Source organism: Dermacentor andersoni, chromosome 4 (assembly GCF_023375885.2).
Source record: "Dermacentor andersoni chromosome 4, qqDerAnde1_hic_scaffold, whole genome shotgun sequence".
NCBI lineage: Eukaryota > Metazoa > Arthropoda > Arachnida > Ixodida > Ixodidae > Dermacentor > Dermacentor andersoni.
The window spans coordinates 31,782,372-31,802,325 of NC_092817.1; the positions used below are offsets into that span (position 1 = coordinate 31,782,372).

General features: G+C 46.6%; 1 protein-coding gene across 2 annotated transcripts in view; it reads left to right on the forward strand.

Annotated features, from left to right (window-relative positions):
• LOC126536864 (cell adhesion molecule Dscam1-like) overlaps positions 1-19,954 on the forward strand; it is a 185,463-nt gene that overhangs the window by 47,814 nt on the left and 117,695 nt on the right. For both annotated transcript variants that reach the window (XR_011893812.1, XM_072287776.1), the window contains exon 3: positions 10,379-10,741. Coding sequence is in view for 1 of the 2 variants with exons in the window: in XM_072287776.1 (XP_072143877.1) it covers positions 10,379-10,741 (363 nt within the window). In the remaining variant the exon portion in view is untranslated. The remainder of the gene's footprint in view (positions 1-10,378; positions 10,742-19,954) is intronic.

A 19,954-nucleotide genomic window follows, 5' to 3' on the forward strand; every position in this document is an offset into this window, starting at 1 on the left:
GTGTTTTGATTACGCCCGCGGAAGGAACAGCTGTAAAAAACCGAGCGCGACTGTCACACTGTCGACATGCCCATTTGAAACTGTTGGAAACAATTTTCTGCCAGGCGGCTATGCCCACCCGGACCGTATCTTCTGTGTGATAGTTTTCTCAGCTCGCACGGCTCTAGGGATAGGACGAACGCAAGACTTGTTTGCGCTTGGCAGCCAAGCGTGACAGCCTGCTGCACTGAGCAAGAAAAAAGAAAGATGCGCTGTGTCGGTGCCTGGTCGTGACAGCTGCTGCGCGCCAAACAGCACATTCAAATTAAGAAGGGGGCTCGGGCCATGGGGAAAAGAAAGAATGGAACGACATCGCGTGGAAGCAAAATTATGCACGACGTTTTCCTGCGCCCACAGCTGTCAACGCGCCCGGCACGGATAATGCTACTTCGCCGCTGCCTCTGTGTTGGGTTCTCTGTGGGGCAACAGATTACAGCTTACATTTTATCTAACATTATTGTACGAAGAAGCGACACGAATCGTGTCGCCTCCCTTCTAAACAAACAACGCGTTGCACAACTATACGATGGGAATCAGAAACTCTGCCTAATTATGCAAACAGGGAGAAAAATGTAAAGTTAATGCTAAAATCGCTCATAGTATTGCCCTCCGCCCAGTATGTGGCTAGTTGCTTTTCTCGGGTAAGAAATGTTTCCTTCTTTCTTTTTTCGCCAGGTGTAGGAAATTTGGAACGCAATTTTCTGAAATAATAAATTTAATCGCAGCACAGACCAACGAATTGTGGAGCATTTCAAGAGGCGACGACGACTAACAACGACGAGGTTAAAATAAAAGGCCCATGCGAGTCATTTCTGTTGTTCTGTTGCACCATCACGCAGCGACGACTTTTTTACGATCCGCAATTGCTTTTGTTTGATGTTTTTTTTTAATTGTTTGTTATATTTTCTATAATCAGAGGTGCCATTGCAGTGTTTACACTAAGGGACCTTTTTCTGTATATTGACGCGATAGCGTGAAGGGCAAGTGTCGCAGAAAATCCGGTTTTGGCGTCGGCGTCCGCCGTCGACGGCGTTGTCCGTAAGAGAAAATAATCCCGAACCACAACCAAAGAGCCCCTCCGCGTGGCGCATAGGCGTTACTCAACTAATTGAATTTCTCAAATTAAAATGCGTCAACACTGACTAGCTCTTTGCGATGATTGCTGCGTGTTGATAATGATTACGATTACCGTACAATGGCACATTCGCACAATGGGAATTGGCCAAGAATTGTGCCGTACATATCGTGCTAGCAATTAGTTCTTTGATATGTCCACGGTGTGTTGATGACAGATATAAGTTTCGTACTACGGCACATGCCCATGACAGGGCATTGGCCAAAAAGCGTGTCTGTATATTGATATGTTGAAGACTTCCATACCATGGCACATACCCACAGCGGGTGATAGGCCAAGAAGCGGGCGATGCATATCGTGTCAAGCTCTTATAGATGATCTCCGCGTGTTGATGAAGATGATGATTTCCGTGCAATGGAACATACCCACAACGGTGGTTTGGCAAACAAGAAAGAGGTACATTTCGTGTCAACGCCAACTGGATTTGAGATGAACGCCGCGTAATGATGATTGTGATTTTAATACTACTTCACATATGCACAACGGGGTTTCGGCCGGAAAGTGCGTCCGCGCGTTGATTATTAATATAATGATGATGACGACGACGAAGACGACGGTGATGATGATAATGATTTTCCTAAAATGGCACATATCTACATTGAGTGGTTGGCCAAGAAACGGACGGTATGTATTTTGCCAACGCGATCTAGCTCTGAAATTATTGCCGCATGTTCATAATTAAGGATTACGATTTCCATGCAATGGCACATACCCACAACGGCCGGGGGACGAGCCAAAGTTTGGCCAGTACATTTAAATTAAACAAGAAGAAATGAAGAAACAGTCTGGTGTTAGCCTCGCAATCTTCTTTTGAAAATGTCTGACATCGCTAGCCTAGACCATATGCTCTGGCGTTGCCCCTCGTTACGAGGCACAGAACAAATCAATGAGGACAAGTGGCTCTCCGCTATCAAGAGCCCCGATGCTGGGGCGCAACTATGGGCTGTCCAGAGGGCCCACGATGCGGCGGTCGGGCAAGGCCTGACTGTCCCAACGTGGGAGCGGCCCGCAGCGCGCTGAGTCGCGTACCTCAGGACCTTATTAAAGTTGTGCATCCATCCATCCATGTCACGCCTTTTGTTGAATTAATTTTTTTTTTTTTTTTTGCTGTGTTGCTGTGCGTTTTCGAATTTTTTATATACGCTTGTTCATATGACAATATTTACATCTTTCTTGCTTTCATGATTCTTTTGTTATCAGTTTGCTCAGTATTGGAATGCGTTGTATTTTTGTTGTTTGTTTGTTTGTTTGTTTGTTTGTTATTTACACAGTGTCATCTGCATGACGATGTATCTTTTGCAACTGTATCCCCCCTACAAAATTTCCCTGAACGGGCGCTGTAGGTACCTGAATAAATAAATAAATAAATAAATAAATAAATAAATAAATAAATAGAATCCTACAGCAGATGCGTCACATGGCATTGTACGGGACCCGGCGTGGTTGCTTAGTGGTTATGGTGTTATGCTGCTAAGCATGAGGTCGCGGGTCGAATACCGGCCAAGGCGGCCGCATTTTGATGGAGACGAAATGCGTAAACACCCGCGTACTTAGATACAGGCGCACGTTAAAGAACCGCCGGTGGTCCAAATTAATCTGGAGTCCTGCACTAAGGCGTGCCTCATAATCAGATCGTGGTTTTGGCACCTAAAACCCCATAATTTAATTTTTCTTTTGCGTGGCACGGGTACGCGAGATTAACTGCGCGCGCCTGTTTCCTTTACGCCCAAGACGCAGGAATGAAGTGAGCAAGTTTATAGCATTTGCCGCATTAACAGCCTTCACGAAAGCGTCACTCCACACAGATTCCAAAATGTGTTTTGGATCTGCATATTTTTTTAAGTTGTTATTACTTGTGATCGTTAACATGATTCCCTAGCGATAGTATGAACTAATTACAGCGCAGTACACGTGGATTAGCAGCCTAAAGAATAACTCCTATAAAATAAACAGCATGCTATGACCACATTCTCGCGACATAAAAGAGTACCTGCTCTTAATAGTATCATTCGTCATGTACACCTAAATTACAACTTAGGTACTGTCCAATACACACTACGAGTTTAGTCAGCAGCATAAGATGGTGAGCCCTGAAGTGTACTTAAACAGGCCAAGTTCCACGTCTGCATTTTTTCTTCGTTTTCTTTCTTTCTTCTTTTCCTTTCTTTTTTCTTTTGTAAGTGCTGCCATCATGGCTTCCGAATTCACTTTGGAAGCAAATAAAAAGTGCATTTAAAAGTATTTCTGTACACGCATAAAACCCTTAGCCAACAAAGCGACTAATGTATGCATAGAAATCACATGCCACACAATACGTGCGACAGAAATAACCAGGTGAAATGATAAACAGGTGGCTAAGTCGTGTAACCGGCCTTTGAGCAAAAAATGTACATTCCACAGCGAACGGGGATTGGCGAAGAAGTAGATAACTTAAGACTATTGTAGACAAAAAGAAACAATACGAATGGCTAAAAAAAAAGGAAAGAACGAGAAATACTTACGGCTTATGTGAAAGAAAGCGCCACGAACAAACCTATCTTCCACGACTTCTTCCCTCGAATAAACGAGAAGAGTAGATCGATGTGCCTCTGAAACCACCGCAAATAGTGGCACTAAGTCAAGGATAAGAGAACAAAGCCGCGACTGGAAAAAAGTGTGTAGGAGTAGAAAACAAGTATCCGAATTATGAGGTGGAGACGAAAACAGAGCTCAGAAACAAGGGGCTACTGTTGCGACAAAGCGATCTTTGACAAAGCGCTTGGGACACATCATGGGAGAGAGGGCATATCATAACTCGCAAAAATGGTCTGCTCAAAAAGAGAGAATGGAGCGCGCAAATGGAAAGCTCCGTGCAAGAGGCCAAAGTATACGTCGTCCGAACAAACGGGTCCGGGGACCGGGTAAAAAAAAAGACTGCTGAGACGCGGCCGATTGCACGAGCAAACGAAACAAGCAATGCGCGGCAAACGAAGGACTACACTCCATCTCACTCACCAATTCCCTGCAGTACAGCGAAGCCTATAGCACTTGTGTCGGCCAATGAGTAAAGAGAACCAGCTGCGTGCTCCATCAAAGTAGAAATTGATCGCCCATTGCGCACTACCAATCCTTCCGTGATAAGCTTCCATTCAGTGGGCTATGCGCGCGAAGGGCAAACAGAGGTGGACAATGTGGGAACCCTTATTCTGACTGGCTAAATTGGTCCGCGGCTTTCGCTACATTGCATGGGTTTGGTGAAATTTCGTAGACAGAAGGGACGTCCCAAACACGAAAGCAGGGGACGTATGGAGCATTCGTGCGTAAACAGGCAAAGACAACAAACAACCTCCGGAGCCGGAGGCCAATGAGAACGACTATTGGACTCCCTTCTCCCCCTCCGTAAGACCCCTTCATGGCGGTTTAGAGAAACTCGCAGCTTTATTGTTTGTCCGATGCATGGCGTCCACTGAAGAGTAAGAGCGTCACAAACAATAGGAACGCGGCATCGTTAAGAGGAACGGCACACAAGCGACTGCATCTCGGAAAGCTGCAGCGCTTAGGTTGTAACTAACAAGTCCTGGGCCACAACGAAAAGCCAGATGAAAAAAGGGGGCATGAGAAAAAAAAAAAGAATGCGAAAGAAGAGTCTATACGACGCTTAACGAATGGGTCAGAAATGAAACATCACGCCAAGACCGGAGTCGTGTGTGCCTCCGGGCAGCCGTCGGGAAGGCAAACCAAATCCTTTCTTCCGGCTTCGGAGGAGAAATTTGAGGCACGGAGCGCACACACGGCGGGCTTCGCGTTATCCCCGCAGCGACGTTTGGAAGCAGAAAACAGAGCAGAACGAAGCAGTGCCCAGGGCATCATTCGGTCGAAGCCGATCAAAGCCGTCCGCGAGCGCCTGCGCACGATGGAGGAGGAGGTCGGAAACCGGGTCGGATGATACGTGGTGAACACATTTGGAGGCGGCCGCCGGGGGAGGCTTAGCCGTGGCCGCTTCATCCATCTTCTGCGAAGGAAGGCAGACACCCGAAACTGCGAGGATATGGCGCGTGTTCTTGCTTGAGCCACCGCTACGCGAAGCCGTCGCTACAGGCCCTTATACAAGTGCGAGCCCATCCCGTCGTCCTACTCGATCGCTCCTCCGTGTAGCATCAATAACGGTCAATCTTTGTCGGTTTTTTGCTGCCTAAACTCCCCGTTACGTGACTCGACTCCGCGTCTTGCGTCCTGGCAAACAAGCAGCATTCACTGGGATGCATTTTCTTTGCTATCTTGAAGTTTTTTACTGCAGAAGCGGTTTTTCTCGTTGTCTCCCGAAGACTTCCCTTTCACGGAAAGACTGCCTCATCGCCCAACAGGTAGCCGCAAATGGAGGCGCATATATCTAGATACCTTGGGATGAAATGAACACGAGGTACCAAACTTAGGAGACACATTACCAGGCTATGTAGGTCACCTAAAATTGCCACTAATACTCCAAAACAGGCCACGTTGACGTTAACGAGACTAAAAAACCCGCTACATTCAGCGACTTCCTCGCTAAGTTCGCAATGGTTCTCGAGAATAAATGCTGCAGGGATGTTTGTCCCTCTTGGAAAAGCAGCAGCGAGCCTAGCTTGCCGAAGCAATCATTTCGTTCTATCGTACCAAGTAACGTGTTTACACGGGCTCAGAAATGACGACTCAGAATTCACACTCAAATAGAAATGTTTCTCTTTCTTTCTCTCACTATTCTTTTTTGTCACTTGCGACAATTTTTCACATTGTCATTTATCATCTGTATTACCAGGGCAAAACTATACGCCCCGGACGCGGGAAACAGAGCGCGCTTCATCTCTTTGGTCTCTGTGGGGCCACAAAATCGCTGCTGCGATATTTGAAAGCTACCGGATTGAGTCACCGTGTGTGATCCGGATTGAGTGACCGATCGATATCCCCAGACAACTTTCTCTTCTTTAAATCTTTGTCTCCCCTTTTCCCTTTCCCTTGTAAGGTGGCCAACTTGGCTCAGTCCTAGTTAACCTCCCTGCCTTTCATTTAACATTTTCTCTGCCTCTCTTGGTCTCTGTGCACATTAAGTGAGGGCTGCAATCATGTATACTACAGGGATACGCATCTTGTCAATTCGGAGGTTGTTCGTAGAAAAATATTGTCCATGCTTACACTAAGAGCTCCGTCTATTTCCCGAATGTTCCCAGTTCCTACATGTCTGGTTTCTAGCTATTAAAAAAATAAACAAAAATTTAAATTTAGTTCCCCTTATCTATCTTTTTTTATAAGCGCATTGATTTTTGGAGCAATTTACTTCTCTTCTTCTCATATATACACAGCCTTGTTTCAATGTTTTCCGTTTCGTATGTTCATTGTCTATGCTACTACGTCCGTTTACAATATTACCGCTGTATCTTTTGATCAATGCTTGACAAAGCAATGAAAATCAGTTTCTCCCGGGATACGGTTGTGCTTGAGCAGCTCAAGAAGGAATAATCGTAAAATAATAGTTTTCTAATGCGACCACTCGTGTAGTCTAAGGACAAAAAATATTTCAAGAGCTGACGTATTCTTAATAACTGCTGCCACGCAGTGAAGATTTTTATTCGCTGTGGCGCTGCCCAATGCCGTGACTACATATAAAATTTATCATTACAGGTGAACTTTAGATTATTTTTATTTCCCATATCTATGATAACATTAGAAGGGACGCTATAATGTCCGCCCAAGAGCAACATAAATAAACCAGATACTTATTGCTCCAATCTACATTTTGAGTCCTTGATAAGTTTTTATATGCCTTATATGTTTTTACTTGTGCCAAAATCTTAAAATATGCGAGTTCCACGTCGCTGTAGCAGGTAGTTTTGTTTGCTGTCGCTTGGATCAAGTCAGAGTAATTCTTGTATTTCACCTAATTACATAATCAGTCAGTACTAATTGCTTAACTTCTCAAGTGTTATAATCACGGCAAAATTGTCAATCGGAAGATTGTTGGCACTGATGAGAAATTCCCACTCCATCTTTCTTTTGCTCTATGCATGCCGAATAAAAGTTTTTTTCCAAGCCTGAGAGGAACCCCAAAAAAGCATACGAAAAGTTCCGTGCGACTGGTCGCGTGGTATTTCCTCGTGTTTTGCGGGCTTTCTTCAACGCTTTATTTAACAATTTAATGCACCCACAGATTTTCTTTCGGCGCCGCCCTCTCCGAACAGCATTAATCCGGCTGCACTCAAGACCGCATTCAGAAGCCAAGGTCCTCGGACCATGGCATTGTGCATAGTCGGCAACGAAAGCGTTATTAGAGTTCCTCAGATAGGGAAGCCCCGTCGACCGCTAACAGATTAGTTGCACACCTTAGTGATTAGTTGCCTCCAGGGACACAAACCCCGATCTTACCTTTACAGCGTACGACCCCTGGGCAGAGGGGAGTCGACTCCAGGAAACCTTAGGTAGCGATCACCTACTCTCCAATTAGATCTAGCACACACCCGTAGTCAGATCAAGACCGGAATTGCAGGGCTAAATGAATGTAAATCCTTTAGGGACAAGCTAGATTCTGGAGCAACCATAACCGGCATTGACGAGTGGCTCAAAAATGTATTAGACACAGCAGAACGCCACACCAAGATTATACAACTCGATGCCGATACGCCCGCGTCGACGGCCATCTTCTCCACCTCTGAAAGGCCAGGAGTGGCCTCCTTAAGAGATGGAAGCCACAAAAGCTTAACAGAAAGCTAAAGACACGCATCGCTCTCCTTACCAAAAAGGCTCGAGACTATGCGGAACATCTCGTCAGTAACGCTTTCTGTGACAAGCTACAGGAGACATTGAGCACGAAGAGGACTTGGCACTTTCTACGCGCACTCCTAGCCACTGAACTCACCAACGCGAAACATAAGCAACATCTATACAGAATTATCCACAACCACGCCGGATCAAAACATCTCCTGCGAGAACTACAAAAGAAATTCTGCGGAGACACACGCTCTCCCGCATCAACTCGCAGCATACTCTCCATTACTCGACCGACCCTTCACGTAGGCCGAACTCCACGTAGTGCTATCCAAGCTGACTGGAAATACCAGCCCCGGTAAAGACCAGATCGCCAACAAACACTTCCGCAACCTACCGCAGCAGGTCACCGCGGCTCTCCTCCGGTACTACAAAGAGTGCTTTGAGAAAGGAAGACTGCCTGCTGTAGGGAATCCCTCGAATATCACCATGATCCCCAAGCCCAACAAACCTCTCAGCTTGTAGAACCCATGCCCCATCTCCCTCCCCTCGGGCGCAGGAACGCTTTTCGAACATATGGTGCACGACCGCATTACCCAGGACCTCGAAGACAACGGCTACCTACAGGACACCATGTTCGGCTTCAGGCAGCGCCTTTCAACGCAGGACATGCTCTTACAACTGAAAGAAGGCCTCCTAGATGAACTAAACATTTCAAGCAAATACTCCATAGTGGCAGTAGACGTCAAGAGAGACTTGGATAACGTTAGCCACGACGCGATCCTCAACAACCTCGAAGGCACCAGCTACGGCACTAGGACCTACGCGTACGTCAGAAACTTTCTGATGGACCACACGGCAACCGTCTGGATCTGCAACATCAGCAGCGAAAGCTTCCTACTTCCAAACAGAGGCATCCCGCAAGGGTCGGTCATCCCACCGCTACTCTTGAACGTAGCTATGATCAAGCTACCCAAACTCATCGAAGCCAGACCAGATCTGCGTCATGCGATGCATGTTGATGACATCACGTTCTGGACCAGAGCTACGAACACTGGAAGGCAAGAAAGCAGCTTACAAGAAGCCGTAGACATAATCCAAAGCTATCTCCGAGCCTGCGGCCTCCGCTGCGCCCGCAGTCTTAGCACCCCGTCTTGAAAGCAAGAACGGGAGGCCGGCCACCCAGTTACAAAGATTCCGACCCCAATGTCACCCCCAACGGTACAACAATACCGAAAGTCGATACTATACGAATACTTGGACTCCACATCCTCAAAGACGGATCGGGAGCTGCCAGCTTACTGAGACTACGACGCACCCTTTCGCAACTCACACACCTCGTCAAGAAGATCTCAAGCCAAAGAAAAGGACTCAACGAATAAGACACGCTAAAAATAACGCAAGCACTCCTCACCAGCCGCATCACATACGGCACGCCGTACCTGGCTTTAAACAACGCTGAAATAGAAAAACTCAACCTCATGACAAGGAAGGTAATCAAAGTCGCCCTGGGACACTACAGTCTCTACAGGCTCGAGCACCCAGTGTACCCTCCACCGCATGCAAAACCCGGCAGAGAAGAAAGCATGATCTTTAGACGCCTACAAAGTAACACGTACACTCACGGAACGATAATACACCACTTATACCCGACGCTCCATGGCTACCTCTGCACACTCTGCAACGTACCTGACCCCCTGGCACACTTGCTCCTGGAATGCCCGTGGCAGAAAGGCAGTGAAATGCAACCGGAAACAGATGCGAAACGACCACAAGAAGCATATGAAGACCACCTATTCGAAACGTGGATGGCCAATCTCGCACTTGGGAACCTGGAAGACCGACCACCACTCGTCGCCAAGGACAAGAGTGCAGTGGAAGCCAGAACGTTCCTGGACTAAGGAGCCTTCTACCTCAGTGTATCGGTCTTCTCTCGGGACACTGTTCCTAATAATAAACGTTACTTTCTCTTTCTCTCTCGTCATGTCGCCCGTTAGCCCTCCCGCACAATGACTTGAAGTACCCACTAGGCAGTGAATATTTCAAGGGCGTTTCCTGCCATTTGATCTCGTGACAGTCTTGTGAGAGAACTGACAAATAACTGAAGCAGGACTATTTGAAACAGTACGGCATTAAATTCAGAAGGCAGATGAAGTTGGCCAGATTTCAGCTAATAAAAGAGCAATAAAAGGGAGTCTTTAAGCATTCTTACGTTGTAAACTCAAAAGTATTCAATTGAGCAATGAATACATTGATTGATCGATCAATTGATTGATTGATTGATTGATTGATTGATTGATTGATTGATTGATTGATTGATTGATTGATTGATTGATTGATTGATTGATTGATATTAGAAACGTTGACAACACATGTGTTCCTAACCTCTACACAATCATAAACTGACGAATGCCACTGAATTGTGTATCCTTACATTTACGGTCTGCAGAATGATCATGTTTCCTCTCTCCTTCTGCCTCTGTTTTATAGCTGCTGCCATTTGCGTGCTGGCGAGCCAACCCGACACCGCACATGGAACCTCCGGGCCTCGCTGGCTGAACGAGCTTCCCGCGCGTCTCCTGTTCTCAAATTGGACGGGGGCCACTGTGCGCTGCTCGGCCGCGGGGGACCCGCGCCCTCACGTGTGGTGGGTGAGCGCGACGGATGGGCTGAACGCCAGCGCGCTGCCGGTGGCCTCCCGAGCACAGCTGCTCACGGTCCACGAAGGCACTCTCACCTTCCTGCCCTTCCGGGAGCACCAGTTCCGCGCGGATTTACACCGCGGGTCCTTTCGCTGCCGCGCGCACAACTCCAGAGGCACCGTGCTCAGCACCGTGGTGCACGCCAATGCGGGTGAGCATCATTCATCTACATGTGTCTTGACTCCCTGCGCTTTTTTTTTCTCCTTTACTGAAATCGACATGAGGGGAGAGCGAGACAAAAATTATCAGACTTCAGTGATTATCCAGTTTTCGAATTCATTCACAGCCGAGGAGCAGGTTCTCACCACTGATAAGCCAAACCAAGAGCGTGAAAACTACACAGTCACAGAGACAGAGATGAACACTAGAGCGATCTGAGAGCGACGCACTACCAACAAGCCCAAGCATCCCTTTTTGTCAATTCTCAGCTGAGACCGGCATCTTCTCAACAACAGCTTCTTCATTGCATGCACACAGCTTAGACCTCGTCCGTTACAGTATCGTCTGTTGTGGCACACGAAAAACATGCACAGGCATCACAGACCTCAGGTTCTGTTAAGGCATAAAACCCCACACAAGTCACCAAGCACCCCTATCTACGGATAGAACAGTGGCAAGTGTGTCTATCTCACAAATGGGTGTTTCAATCCCAGTTGCAGGGAAAACATGGGGCGGTAGATGGAAACTCAAGACGATGAGCAAAACGAGAACAAGGTAAAAGCGGGAACCAACGTTTCGACATGTGGACTTGTCTTTTTCTAGGCGACGTATGCTTCCCTCGGCACACTATATATAGGTAGGGTTCTTCTAAAGGGGAGAGGGGTTAAGGCGGGTGAGCGAGGCCAAGGCCGAGGGTGTGTTAGCGGCGAGGGTGTAGAATTGAGAATAAAGGTGTGTTGTTCAATGTCGCTGGAGGAACTTTAGGAAGAGCCGTGTGTTAGCCGGTGTCACCGGCCGTGTGTCACCGGGGGAGGGGATTATCTTCTCCGCTGGAGGTCAGTGAGTTATTGTCTTTCTGAATCCCAGTTGCAGTGGTAGTAAAATGTGGTCTCACAAAGTTATGGAGAAAATACAGTTCCTGAAAGGTTTCTTGTGAACTGCGTAAATTGACAAAATGCTCTTGGTCCTCCGTAGTTATCGAAACAAGCTACCGTAGATAACCATTATGTGGTCCGAGCTCGCTCGACAGAGATAGGACTTAATTCGAAAGAGAAATCGCATTAAATAAAGTACCCCGGCCCTCATGGCTCTGGAACCAGTCTGTAGTCCAGTGAAATGTAAAAGAGGGTTCTCTTTAAAGCCAAGCTCATATTGATGAGCTTCGTATTCTTTTATTTTGGTAGGCGCATAGGATCGCTAGAATTGTTGTAATTTCTATTCTCCGTGCTTTTTAGGCCCTTAAGCCGGCTTCTCGGTATCTATTCTCGCTGACTTGACCGATTAATCGCTAGTCGTTTAAGCGTGGGGCATAGAAGCCGGCTTAGGGAGCTAAAAATCATGCTGAATAGAATTTACAAGAATTCTGACGATGCACTGAAATAGGTCTAACGAAATAAACAATACGAAGCACATCACTATGAAATTGGCTTTAGAGAGAAGAGTCCTCTTTCACGTTTCCCTGGACTACAGGCTGGTTCCAGGGCCACGAGGGCCGGAGCACTTTATGGAATGCGATTTCTCTTTAAGCTCAAGTCGAATGTTCGTCGCGATGCGGCGCCATTCTTCAGAATCGTCCCGGCAAGGATTGCTGATCCCATTTATACCCGCCATTGTTAAAGCAGCGCCACTATACGTCTGACTATCGGGGTCCTTGATTTATGCGAACGGTGCCGAAAACGGCAATTGCGGATTCCCGAGGACGAAATAGGCACTCGCTGGCGGCTCACTCACTCATAGGTATGTGCTTTTTTCTTTTCTTTTAGGTGCACTGAATTGCGATGTGTGTACCTTTTTCTTTTTCGCAAGCAGCTCCATCGTGCCCCTCGGCCTTTGAACGCCTTCGACGATGTAAGGCAATTTGACAAAAGACCCGGGTAATCTACTTTCGAGGGAAGAATTCTTGCTCATTCGTACCTGCACATTCGTTTTGCAGTTCTATAGTTGAGCCACCCTATATTTAGGTCCCTCGAACCGCAAATGAAAAGACAAATAAAGTCAAATTTAATGCACGTACAATTGGGGAACGACTAATGCTGGAGAGCTGTTCCACGGATCTAAATTGACGGGCACCTTTTCGATCTCTTAAAGGCCTGAAATGAGAAAGTATTACCCCTCAATGTTGACGTGTTTAACGACTAAATGAAAGTGAGAAACCGTGCTAGTAATGGCCCAATAAAATGAAAAAGTAATGTGCCAAGCTATTTGCGTTTATGCGAATAAAAGTCTCGAAATTCGACGGCCCTGACTTGCACCCATTAGCGTAAGCAGAATAAAGAAATTTCTAAATCGTGGTGTTGGTTATCTCCCCGCACTTGTCGTTTCGCGCTATACCTTCACTTTATCATGGTTCCATACCAACTTACCCAAATGTCAACCTTGCAACAGTATATTTCTAAACCATGTTTCAGAAATATACTGCGGTTGTTGCTGTCATACTTTGTGAGCGAGCTTGTAGACGTTACAATGATTTCAATCAAGGAAAAGCTACGAAAGTGTCCTCAGGTATTCTAAGACACGAAGTAGTGGTAAAGCGACGGCTACGTCAGGATCTTCGTTTAATTTCTTCTCTGGTCTGCGTTCTCGCGTAACCATTATCCCCCCTTTCGGTGGCCTCGCCTGCTGGAATGGCCAGAGTCGAACGATATTAGATTATTGTTTCTGTCAACACTGATTTTCTCGATTCAAGTGTGCTGGCGCACTCCGTCGGATAAGCGCTACTTCGAACTTTTGCCATGCGTCCTCCGAAGAAGGCGACGCCAATCTCTCGACGAAGAGGCAGGCTGGTTCCTCAGCATCCCGGAAGTACGCTCCTAATTGTGGTGTACATAGCTTCCACTGCGTAAGTAGAATATGTTTGCAAAAATGTTTCACTTAATAAATGAAATAAGTGTGGAGCAAATGTTCTTGGGCGTCGTCTTGTGATCGAGTTTGCCACTGTTACTGTATAGTGTTACGTTGTCACGTCGCAGTGACGGTAAAGAGCACAGTTGCAAAGCTGTTAATCACGAAACCTAACTTTATTGCGCGAACCTGTGCCCATGAAAGCTAGTAACGCTCAAAGCACGACGATAGCGGTGAGCACAGTCGGCATTCGCCCAAATCTGATCTGCCGGTCAATTGCGAAGGCTTTTATGCGTGACCCTTCGAACGTTCCGGCGTAATCGCTGGCACCCGTGTGCCTTACAGACAGTACTACAGAATTCGTATCGCGCATGCAATCTGATTACACAGAGTTCGGCGAGAACATACACAACAGATAGAACCAATGATAACATTCGAGTGAGTTACAAATCATGAAAGCGCGTCTTGGGCTGAGCGATAACGTTAAGTTATTAGAGGCTGAAATGCAATCCCCGGAAAAAGGATAAATATCTGCACGTGTCAATATCACTCTTAACGTTGTTCCACTTAAGTTTCACTAACTATAAGTGGAGCGTTTTAGCCCTGTTTCACATAAATGCTACCAGCTAAGCGAGACACATAAGCAGTAATGTTCCACTTATTGAAACTTATCTAAAACGTGAACAAGAGTGTAGGACAGTAAAGCTTTCAAGATGACAAGGGTCATCTGAGCTTCGATGTTTCGTGGCGGGCCGACAGTCTCCTCAACAATATATATATATATATATATATATATATATATATATATATATATATATATATATATATATATATATATCGCACTGCTCTGATGGGCACCTGAGACACGCGTGGCATGGAGGCCCTGGGGCTTCTGTGCCATTTTCGCAAGGTCGTTGCCATTGGCTTGCCGCCTTCGCTAATAATATGTCAAGCATCACGATTGGCTGGCATTTCCTTTTACGAACACGCTATTGTAAGATCTTTATGCGAATACAGGCCCAGGTACCTTGGGTAGCAGACGCACCGCCTCCCCGAGCTTGAGAAGGGCAGCCCGAGCCGGCGGGCGGAAGCGCAGCATTGTGCCTCCGGAAATTCGCCTTGAGGCCCGTGTGTTTCAAATGCACTTTAACTGGGCTGCTAAGGTGCGACGTATTGATCCCTGTATTTTAATGATTTAGTGTTAGCCACGCGGCGAAGGAGCTGCCGGTGGTCGTGGTGTGGGTACCGCCACGCAGTTTTCACACGTATTCGGTTGAAGCGCTTCAAAAAAGGCTTGTTTTGATAGCCTCGGCTTCGAGTTCCGTTACCACCGCTTGTAACGGTGATCGAATGAGTTACCATCATCGATGTGATTGCGACAATCTATGGCTCAGACACGAAGCGTGCCACGTGCTACAAGCTTGTTTCTATATAGTTATCCGATACCTGACTCTCTTGTGGCTGAAAGGGTCTGATTTTTCTGCTGATGGTCACGATGCTCGCATGCCAAACGTGACCACTTATTCACAAAACTCCTCTTGCATATAGGTGGTGGTGGTTGTGGTGTAGTAGCAGACGGGGTCGACCTGGCATGCTCAGCCGACAAATGTTCCGCCTAAACATCTCACGCATTGTTCGCAAGGGTGTGTCACCAGACTTTGCCCAACTCCGTGTCGCGAAGAAAGGCAACAAAAAGTCGTAGCACTCCCTTACTGATTACTGCGGACCCTTCAGGGAACACTACATCTTCCCAGCTCGCTTGGGTTAGGCCTTTCTTTGCAAACTGCGAAGATAACTTCTTTCCTCGTGCTCTTACATATAACGCTGCGGTCTGCGATTGCCCTTCACCTCGTAAAGCGTCTCGTAATCACTACGATTGCTGCGATGCTACGATTGCTGGAATACTGGTGGCCAGTGAGAAAGAACTGTTATATAAGAGATGTGTGCGAATGCGGGCCCTGAATACATAAAAGCTCTTTGATTATGATGAACGTCGAAGCGCTGTGCGGAGGCATGGCAAATCATTGCGCATTGATGAAGCACCACGCTACATCAACCGGAGCGAAAAATATAGAGACGCAGAAATGCACAACACAAGCTACTGTAACGAAATGGCATAAGAGAGAAATGGAATGTTCACGATCTTCAAGATTATGGAGAGAGAAAGATGCAGGATTTGATGCTAAAAAAAAGATATTAGCCTTTCTGATCGCCTGTCATGCTGCTACAAGTGCTGAGTGACAATTATGCTATACACAGTGACCACATACACAGTCAAAACACTCCGACTCCCACTCACAGACATACATGTGCACAATGCATATTAGATTTTGAAGTTGCTCAAGCTATCGCTGTCACTACTTCGCTATTTCAGTGAAGTCGTGTGTATTTCTTTCTCCAGGTTCCCGGTTCTTTTTTTTCACGATTCTCGATTCTGTGTTTTGAGTTCAGAAATATAAGCAGAAGACCCTAGAAGAATATTTCCTTTGTGGGTCATGGAACGCAAGGAAAGCACCATTACCCTTTTCCTGTCATTCAATGGTTTAGAATGATGCCATAACGCAAAAATGTGCAAGCAATGGGGGATGTGCAAGCAACGGGCACATACCGGACTCAAATTAGAACGTTGCGCCCACCATGAAAATGTTACGCATATTATTTTTCTTCTATTATTTAAGCACGATGTGTGATGATCTTCCTAGCACCCGGCCCAATTTCACACTACCTTAAACCTGGAAAATTATTCGCTGTACATATATCCCTATAAGGTTTTTTTTTAAACAAAATATGGCACGCACGAAAGAGTTAGAAAGATTAATGAGAAGGAAAACTCCAACCAAAATTTATTTTAAAGCTCGGTGTTTCGGAGCCCGACCGGCCCCTCCGTCAGGTGTGACATGGCGTGAGGCATTGGCAGTGCTCATATGAGTTTTTGGCGTTTTCTCAGGCGCACAGCCATTTTTCATAGACCTTGAGAGTAAACGGCTGGATGTGTTCCATGACGAAAGATTCATATTACCCGGAGTCTTCTGGATGTGCCAGGATGCCAAAAGGACCCGCCGCCAGTGGTTGCTTTCTCTTTTGGAGACGACAGTACCATCACGGCTATGTCACCAACCAGGCAGATATCTGCCGAATGCTTACCATTGAGTTAGAAATATTTACGTAACTTCCGCGGGAAAGCAGCCTGCACTCTTATAACGGCTGGGTCGCTCAATACTGACACCGTCCCGGCCGCGTAAGTCCCACTCGCACTCCCAACCGTTGATCAAAACGAGGCCGATAGAATCCGCAGATTATAGAGTCCTTTCTGCTAAAAGTGAGCGGGTTTGCTTTCTTTATTTCTTTTTTCTGCTGCTCCACCTTTCTCCTGCCAACCGTCTCTCAGGACGGAGCCGTTAAGCCGCTAAAAGCAGCCTTACGTAAAGAAAAATAAACAGTCGCCATCGACTTCTCGTTTTCTAAGGTCTTTTGAACGTGGCTTTGCTCCACGTTGCTTTCGTAGCTAAGCGTATACACCAACTGCCAGAGCGCAGCAGTGAATATACATAAAAATAAACGGAAAATGCGAAAACAGCAAAGACAGAGAGCTACATAGAAGAGTGAGGAGAGTGAATACTTTCACTCAGCTCACGTCCCATGTATATACCATTGGGCTGAAGCTACCAAATCCACATTTTTCGCTCGGCGGAGGATAGAAGAGCACAAAGACGATAACAGGACTTCTTCGAGCATTCCGCACACGTCTTCGAAAGCAGCGAGCACAGTGAAACAGAGCAAACAAATCGGCAAGAACAGAAAACACACACACACGCAGCGATGCTCCAATCCCGGCGCAAACATGCTTGCCGCCTTCCGCGTGTGTTCGGCAACGAAGGCTTCTTCTGCCTGTCGGTGATGTCGTCTGCGGCACGGACTACCCGGTGCAGACGTTGACGCGAGTAATACATTTCTGCCTACCGCTGCGTGGCGGCTCAGCGGCTGTAGAGCTACGGTGCTTAATATCGGATTGTGTTTGGTTACCAGCAACAGCGGACGTATTCCAAGGGAAATCACATAAAAGCAAAGGTGTCTGTCAACCGATGTTTATGTGCACGTTGAAGAACGAAACCCATTTGGTCAAAACTATTCTCGAGTCGTTCATTACATCGTCTCCCGCAGCCTTGTATACTTGGAACGTCATTATCACGGCTAATAATTACATAAATATTGTGGTAATAATGTAAACAAAACCTTACGTGTAAACAGCGCGAAAAGAAAAAAGAAGACGAAACGTACAGGACAAGCGCTGCCTATTTTTCCGCGCTGTTTCCCGGTAATGAAGCCATACCAACAAGCTCAAGTTGAGATCCTTTTAAACGAAACTTTTTTCATGTACATACCTATCCCCGCATGGGCCGTAATGGGCCTACAGCATGCTTAAATAAAAAAATCAATCAATCACGCAAGGTTACATTGGCAGGTACATATGTAGATTATGTAGGTGTTACTGTGACGCAAAGAACAAGTTGGCACAGGGTCACTGCGCTCGTGTAAAGCCGCACAGTTCGAAGTAGACGTACTTGAGTACCACATAGCAGAGGAAACGAAATAATTAAACTTCAGTTCCCTGTCATTCAATTCAGAAAGAAATCAAAAAGGTAAGATACGCTTACCTCCAGAAAAAAGAAGAAAAAAAGACTTGAAAAAGAATACAGCTCACGCGTCATCATGCAGCGTGAATGACGTGAAATGTAATAGCCAGGCTGTGCTCTATGCTTGCACTAGTGATGATTACGCATTTCAAAAGCCTTGCACTGTCGCCTAGCTGTATTCTACAGTTCTCGGCTTCCGGTGGCATGCCCGTCGTGGCAGTCGTCTGGAGTCTATCGGAGCTCCATGCAGGAAGGCCCGAGTCACGTCCACTCCCGATTTTGGCACGAGTTCAGGTGACTGTATAGTTTGCGCAGAAAGCGTCGACTACAAGTAACTATAAACGCTTGTTGTTAGATGCGGAACAACTGCCCCGCTGGTTGTACGGGCCTCTTGGTACCAAAGCTGAGCTTGCGTGTTTAGAAGGAAGCAGAATGTTTAGCTTCTAGGCTTCGAGGGCTATATTGGCTTTCGTCTACTCGACTAGCGGTTGTTCCACTTGCAGAACGACTCATCGTCAGCGTCATACGTTCTCTCCCTATGCTTTCTGCCCACTCTCTTGCTGGAAGCAATTCCAATTTCGATGACGTAACGAAGATGTTGTCTGCATTCAACACGGCTTTGCAATTTCCCTTTGCGCACCTAAATTTCGCACGCTTGTGTTTTGCAGATCCAAGCCACATGCAGTCTAGCACCATTTTTCAGCCCCGAAGACAGTTCCCCTGAAGCTTTCGCCCCTCGGCACACTCGCGTATTTTGCGTTGCAACAACGGTAATGTCGCTCTGGTTGCGAGAACTTCAAGCCGACACCCGCTACTCCAGCTGTCAGGCAAGCTTGGAGTGAACCAAGCTGCGCAACTAATGGTTCCTCTTTCGCCATTCTGGCGGGTATATATGCATGCATGTGTTGTGCTTCGCAGCGTCTGCAAAGCACTTAACCCGAGTTTTGAGCTAATTTGCTCCGGGCAACAACTTTAGCGAGAACCAGTGAATGCTTGGATGGGCGTCCCGTTTGGTTCTTAATTTCGCTAATGAGCAGCCATGTTGCGCCCCCATCGAAGTGGAAAAAAAAAAAAGCAGCCACGCGCAAATCATCTTGTCCGGAAGTAGAAACGACTCATTCCGAGTGTACTGGAAGTTGAATTAAACAAAAGCTGGGGGCAACCGTTCGTGTCTAACGACTTAACTCGAGAGCAATTAGCAGTCGGAGGACGAGAGGAAAGCCGTGTAGTACTTTGGCACGCCTTGTTGCTTTGCTCGCCTCTCCTCAGGAATAAGCGCGCCACACCTAATGGCCTCTACAAAGGAGGCATTTGTGCGCTTGCGTATGATGCAATCTTTGAAATAATGCCTCTTCAGCTATGTAGTAGCTCGCGTGTGCCAGCACAACGATAAAGTAAATTTCGGTGGCTATTTCAAACGCATCAGGGTGTGCCACAGAGATTCTGCGTGCTCTTATTTCAGCAATTGTCCGAAAATCGGCAGACACTAATATGAAGTTCTGAAGCCCGCCAAGGCGAATACTTTTTCGGTGTTTGCGCTGATTGATTGATTGATTGATTGATTGATTGATTGATTGATTGATTGATTGATTGATTGATTGATTGATTGATTGATTGATTGATTGATTGATTGATTGATTGATTGATTGATCGATCGATCGATCGATCGATCGATTGAGTGAGTGAGTGAGTGAGTGAGTGAGTGAGTGAGTGAGTGAGTGAGTGAGTGA